We start from the raw sequence: 7,057 nt of genomic DNA, 5'->3' as shown, positions 1-7,057 counted from the left end.
ATGAAAATCACTATAACTCTAGCACCCTAATCTTAACTTCGTTCACTCATGTATGTTTTGTTAGGGAGATATTCCTATCGATTATTTAAAGCAGGAGAAATGTAAACTAAACATTCATGCAAGCTCTATGGGGAGATAACACTCATCAATCACCTGGAGCACATATCACAATATCTCATCCACCTTTCAAGCATAATGGAAAGCCATAAAATCATGGAGCACATATCACAATATCCCATCCACCTTTCAACCATAGTGGAAAGCCATAAAATTATTTTAAAATCTCTTACTAAAAATATTTTCATAATTTTCTTTCGCATGCATTGTACATTTATCTAAAATTTTCCATTTAGAGCCTAAAAATTAATAATCTATGATAAGAAATGCTTGCAAGTTAGCACACACTTGATCTCTACAAGTATTACTCAAGAAAAGTTTGTATAGTTACTTACTTGGGTGAAGTGTACCTTACTCAGATAGCTATTTCACATGTTAGGAGTTTTGAATTTCTAAAAATTCACTAATAGGTCTTAATTCAAGTAAAGTTAAGATTAATATCAAATATGGGGCAAAAAAAACTAACAAATGGTAGTCGAATGGGCCAAAAATACTACCTCATGCATCCCATGAGCTAACATGCATGGATCGAGGCGATCCACTTGCAAATTTCATGCACTCGTGGCTGTAGACAATCCGCGTGCAGATTTCATGCACACCTTAGGTCTCAACTTACTAGTCGTCAAATAGTTTAGATCAGGTTGATGGATTATGTCATAATTCTTCCTCGGTTTCATGTGGAACCCCGCATGCCTTCGAGTCCAAATTGAAGCAGGTGCACAAATTCTTTCCAATCTACATTAAGAAGGCCAATAATAGATGCTCAAGAAAAGGACCCTTACCTCAACAAAGTTTTACAACAACAAGAAGTCGACCATCTTGAAGGATTTTTCGCGTCTTTAGATAAAGGTATTTAGTGGAAAGGCTGGCTATGCGTACCTAAGGATGAATAATTATTGAAGGAACTACTCATAGAGGCCCCCTGTTCACCATTCATCATCTACCTTGGAAGCACCAAGATGTACCAAGATTTAAAATTCTATTACTTGCAGCAAGGGATGAAACAATACGTAGTTGAGTACGTAAGTCGATACTTAAGGATACTTAAGGCTTCAAGGCAACGTTGGTCATGACTTCTACAGCCCCTAAGTGTTCCACAATGGAAGTTGGAGGAAATTATATTGGATTTTATCTCAAGGTTGCCTAAGACTAAGAAGGGCTTCACTGTCGTATGGGTCATCGTTGACCGATTGACTAAGTTTGCCCACTTCATCCCTAAAGGGTTGACATACTCGGTATTCAAGTGGGCTCAACTTTACATGCAGGAAATATTCTTACTACATGGGGTCCCAGTATTAATAGTGTCAAGCCGAGATTCAAGGTTCACATCTTGTCTTTAAGAAAGTCTGCATAAAGCACTTGGTATGCAGCTAAAGTTTAGTACAACCTTCCACCCCCAAATAGATAGTAAGATGGAAAGGCTCAACCAAGTATTGTAAGACATGCTAAGGGCATGTGTCATGGACTTCGCAGGATGTTGGGAAGAGTACCTACACCTTATGAAGTTTTCCTACAATAATAGTTATCAAGTCACCATACAAATGTTACCAGGAGAAGTACTCTATGGACGAAGGTGTCGATCTCCTATCTTTTAGGACGAGGGGGGCAAACAATAATTGCATGTGCCAGAACTTGTGCAAGTCATTAATGCCACAGTTCAGAAGATAAGGTCAAGGATACAAACTTTAAAACCGATAACTAAGTCTACAATCTGTGAAAATGTGAGATATCAGTCCCTAACTCTTCCTTAACACTCTATTTTTAAGTTTCATGAACGAATAAAGAGGGAAAAAGACCTGAAATGGGCTAGGGAATGCAGTTTTTAGGCAGCAACAATGTTGGTGCGTGCATGTTCTTCCCTTTTGGGAGGAAAAAGATGATGATGTGGCTGGTTCTACGTCAGCCCAAAAACTAACCCCTCCTTAGTTTTTCATAAAATTAAACCTATTTTATGATTTTTGTTCTATAAACTAAACTCCTTTAGAAAGCTCACAAAGAAAATTAAGAGAAAATCGAGTTCCGAAAGCTCGAGAAACGAGACCCAAAACATTGAACGAGAGGTAAGTAGCCATTGTTAGATAAAACCTTTGTTTTTTCTCATTTAGATTCACACGTTTACATTTAATTCTCCGTTTGACCATTTGACAAACACGTCGAATGGATTAGCGAATTCTTAGACGGCAATTTTATAGACGGCAATTTTATAGGAAGTGGCACACATTCAGTAGGCCACTCTCCACCCATTTTTAGGATAGGTTATATTTAAATAGGAAATATGTTTAGAAGATTTCACAACCTGATTTTGAAGAGCAGTCAAACTTTCAGTCCTTCTCTCTGTTATTTTAGGCACTTTATCTTTCTTCCAACAACCTCCTGTCGACAATTTCCTCTCACCGAAAAGGAAGGATGTCCCTGGCCGATTATCGAAATCCAACAAGTGGTATCAGAGCCAAGTTGAAGCCATCGGTGTATATCATTGCGGACGAGTCATCCTATCAACAATCAAGTTGAATAGCTCAAGTGGTTAGAGTGTTGACTTAACAACATACAGGTCTCAAATTCGAGTAGAAGAAGATGCAAAGTGCAAAAATAAAGCACATCGTGTCGGTGTACAGCGAGTGCGGGAATCAAACATTGAGCAGTTGCGGAAGGAGCTCTCGGAGATTCGCTTTAAGGACGGCGAATCCGTCGATGATTTTTCAATGCGAAGTGGCAACATCAGCGAGATAGAAATCGTGAAGGAGATGCTGCAGGTCGGTCCCCGATCATCACACCTCGAGCAAGTTGCAATTTCAATCAAGACATTGCTTGACGTGAATGACCTAACGGTGGAAGAGGTGATCGGAAGACTGCGTAACGTCGAGCAGCGGAAGAAAAATACCATTTCAGTTGTCGACGAGGAGGGTCGTCTACTTCTCACTGAGGAGGAATGGCTTGCACGCCTAAAGCTCCGTGACGACACCGGCGAGAGCAATGGGCCCTCCAGCCGCAAAGGCGGTAAGAAGCCGTGGAAATCTCGATGGCGCATGCACAGGAAAGAGGCGGATCAAAAGAAGGAGGAGTCGACTGATGACGGGCCAATCCAGTGCTCGTACTGTGGGAAGAGAGGTCACCTGAGCAAGAATTGCTGGAGCAAGCTCAGGAACAAGGAGACGGCCGAAAAGGCCCATGTGGCTCAATCCGAGGAGGATGAGCCGGCCCTTTTCATGGTGACTGCATCAGTCCTACCTGACGTCGAACCTGAGAANAAAGGCCCATGTGGCTCAATCCGAGGAGGATGAGCCGGCCCTTTTCATGGTGACTGCATCAGTCCTACCTGACGTCGAACCCGAGGAAGAGCTCCCCAAATCCACAGAGGTAATCGACGACGGCATATAACTGCTCCAGTGAGCGTCGAACCCGAGGAAGAACTCCAACTGTGCATAACAAATGCACCAGCTGGGGAGCCAATTCGACTGAAGGAGGAGCGAGTGCTCGCTCAAATCGGTGAAAGAGGCGAGCAGCAAGAGCACCAGTGATGGGTCCTCGACACGGGGGCAACAAACCATATGACCGGGGCCAAGTCTGCATTCTCTGAGCTTGACTCGGGGATTCGCGGGACGGTGAAATTCGGCGATGGCTCCGTCGTCGAAATCGAAGGGCACGGCACCATCCTATTCGTCGGCAAGGGAGGCAATCATCACAAGCTGACCGGCGTCTACTTCATCCCGAGACTCAAGCTGACCGGCAATCATCACAAGAAGAGGCGGCCGAACAAGACATGGAGTCTGGAGGACATGCCGCCAGGGACACCGAGCCATAGGGCTCAAAACACCATTTCAGCTGGAGACGGCTGAAAAGGCCCATGTGGCTCAATTCGATGAGGATGAGCCGGCCCTTTTCATGGTGACTGCATCAGTCCTACCTGACGTCGAACCCGAGGAAGAGCTCCCCAAATCCACAGAGGTAATCGACGACGGCATAACTGCTCCGGTGAACGTCGAACCCGAGGAAGAACTCCAACTGTGCATAACAAATGCACCTGGGGAGCCAATTCGACTAAAGGAGGAGCGAGTGCTCGCTCAAATCGGTGAAAGAGGCGAGCAGCAAGAGCACCGGCGATGGGTCCTCGACACGGGGGCAACAAACCATATGACCGGGGCCAAGTCTGCGTTCTCCGAGCTTGACTCGGGGATTCGCGGGACGGTGAAATTCGGCGATGGCTCCGTCGTCGAAATCGAAGGGCACGGCACCATCCTATTCGTCGGCAAGGGAGGCAATCATCACAAGCTGACCGGCGTCTACTTCATCCCGAGACTCAAGGCTAATATTGTGAGCCTGGGTCAACTCGATAAGGCCGGCTGCCACATTTCCATCAAACGCGGGCTACTTAGGATCCGCGATGATCGACGACGGTTGCTCACGCAAGTTCGGTGCACGACAAACTGCCTTTACATCCTAAAGCTAGAGATAGAGCAACCAGTCAACTTCTCGGCCAGGTACCGGAAGATGGAAGACCTATTAGGAAGAGGTGAACCACCTGGACTGGCGGCGCGCCAACTCGAAGAAGAGGCGGCCGAACAAGACGTGGAGTCTGGAGGACATGCCGCCAGGGACACCGAGCCATAGGGCTCAAAACACCATTTCAGCTGGANGAAACGAAATAAGGCAGATATAACACAGGTTTTAGGAGGAGATTGTTAGATAAAACCTTTGTTTTTCCTTATTTAGATTCACACGTTTACATTTAATTCTCCGTTTGACCATTTGACAAACGCCGCCAAGGACACCGAGCCATAGGGTTNGGTGAGCGTCGAACCCGAGGAAGAGCTCCCCAAATCCACAGATGTAATCGACGACGGCATATAACTGATCCGGTGAGCGTCAAACCCGAGGAAGAACTCCAACTGTGCATAACAAATGCACCAGCTGGGGAGCCAATTCGACTGAAGGAGGAGCGAGTGCTCGCTCAAATCGGTGAAAGAGGCGAGCAGCAAGAGCACCAGTGATGGGTCCTCGACACGGGGGCAACAAACCATATGACCGGGGCCAAGTCTGCATTCTCTGAGCTTGACTCGAGGATTCGCGGGACGGTGAAATTCGTCGATGGCTCCGTCGTCGAGATCGAAGGGCACGACACCATCCTATTCGTCGGCAAGGGAGGCAATCATCACAAGCTGACCGGCGTCTACTTCATCCCGAGACTCAAGCTGACCGGCAATCATCACAAGAAGAGGCGGCCGAACAAGACATGGAGTCTGGAGGACATGCCGCCAGGGACACCGAGCCATAGGGCTCAAAACACCATTTCAGCTGGAGACGGCTGAAAAGGCCCATGTGGCTCAATTCGATGAGGATGAGCCGGCCCTTTTCATGGTGACTGCATCAGTCCTACCTGACGTCGAACCCGAGGAAGAGCTCCCCAAATCCACAGAGGTAATCGACGACGGCATAACTGCTCCGGTGAACGTCGAACCCGAGGAAGAGCTCCAACTGTGCATAACAAATGCACCTGGGGAGCCAATTCGACTAAAGGAGGAGCGAGTGCTCGCTCAAATCGGTGAAAGAGGCGAGCAGCAAGAGCACCGGCGATGGGTCCTCGACACGGGGGCAACAAACCATATGACCGGGGCCAAGTCTGCGTTCTCCGAGCTTGACTCGGGGATTCGCGGGACGGTGAAATTCGGCGATGGCTCCGTCGTCGAAATCGAAGGGCACGGCACCATCCTATTCGTCGGCAAGGGAGGCAATCATCACAAGCTGACCGGCGTCTACTTCATCCCGAGACTCAAGGCTAATATTGTGAGCCTGGGTCAACTCGATAAGGCCGGCTGCCACATTTCCATCAAACGCGGGCTACTTAGGATCCGCGATGATCGACGACGGTTGCTCACGCAAGTTCGGTGCACGACAAACTGCCTTTACATCCTAAAGCTAGAGATAGAGCAACCAGTCAACCTCTCGGCCAGGTACCGGAAGATGGAAGACCTATTAGGGAGAGGTGAACCACCTGGACTGGCGGCGCGCCAACTCGAAGAAGAGGCGGCCGAACAAGACGTGGAGTCTGGAGGACATGCCGCCAGGGACACCGAGCAACCAGTCAACCTCTCGGCCAGGTACCGGAAGATGGAAGACCTATTAGGGAGAGGTGAACCACCTGGACTGGCGGCGCGCCAACTCGAAGAAGAGGCGGCCGAACAAGACGTGGAGTCTGGAGGACATGCCGCCAGGGACACCGAGCAACCGGTCAACCTCTCGGCCAGGTACCGGAAGATGGAAGACCTATTAGGGAGAGGTGAACCACCTGGACTGGCGGCGCGCCAACTTGAAGAAGATATAACCCAGGGACACCGAGCCATAGGGCTCAAAACGGAGTTCAAACGAAACGAAATAAGGCAGATATAACACAGGTTTTAGGAGGAGATTGTTAGATAAAACCTTTGTTTTTCCTTATTTAGATTCACACGTTTACATTTAATTCTCCGTTTGACCATTTCACAAACACGTCAAATGGATTAGCGAATTCTTAGACGGCAATTTTCTAGGAAGTGGCACAGATTCAGTTGGCCACTCTCCACCCATTTTTAGGATAGGTTATATTTAAATAGAAAATCTGTTTAGAAGATTTCACAACCTGATTTTGAAGAGCAGTCAAACTTTCAATCCTTCTCTCTGTTATTTTACGCACTTTATCTTTCTTCCAACAACCTCCTGTCGACAATTTCCTCTCACCGAGCCAACTCATACTTTTCTTAAAAAACTTGTAAGAATTGCTTCGATTTCTATATGACCCTTAACTTAAGTATGAACTAAGGAAATATGAAAGAAAACCCTTAAGAATAATGAGTGAAGGTGTGATGTCCCACATTGGTTGGGGAGGAGAACAAACCACCATTTATAAGGGTGTGGAAACCTTCCCTTAGCAAACGCGTTTTCAAGCCTTGAGGAGAAACCTGAAAGG

General features: G+C 47.2%; 1 protein-coding gene across 1 annotated transcript; it reads left to right on the top strand.

Moving 5' to 3' along the window:
- Positions 1 to 4,040: 4,040 nt before the first annotated feature.
- Positions 4,041 to 5,399, top strand: LOC111811356. Its single transcript, XM_023698168.1, has 2 exons — positions 4,041 to 4,699; positions 5,364 to 5,399. The coding sequence occupies exons 1-2, from the start codon at positions 4,249 to 4,251 to the stop codon at positions 5,387 to 5,389; spliced, it is 477 nt and encodes a 158-aa protein (XP_023553936.1). The 5' UTR covers positions 4,041 to 4,248; the 3' UTR covers positions 5,390 to 5,399.
- Positions 5,400 to 7,057: the final 1,658 nt, after the last annotated feature.

This window comes from Cucurbita pepo, chromosome LG01 (genome assembly GCF_002806865.2).
Source record: "Cucurbita pepo subsp. pepo cultivar mu-cu-16 chromosome LG01, ASM280686v2, whole genome shotgun sequence".
NCBI classification, from domain to species: domain Eukaryota; kingdom Viridiplantae; phylum Streptophyta; class Magnoliopsida; order Cucurbitales; family Cucurbitaceae; genus Cucurbita; species Cucurbita pepo.
This window is presented reverse-complemented; position numbering and strand designations above follow the sequence as displayed.

Coding starts and splice junctions, on each gene's coding strand:
- LOC111811356 (XM_023698168.1), top strand. CDS start 4,249: ATGACCGGGGCCAAGTCTGCGTTCTCCGAGCTTGACTCGGGGATTCGC. Junction 4,700..5,363: donor AGACGTGGAGTCTGGAGGAC/ATGCCGCCAGGG, acceptor AGTCTGGAGGAC/ATGCCGCCAGGGACACCGAG.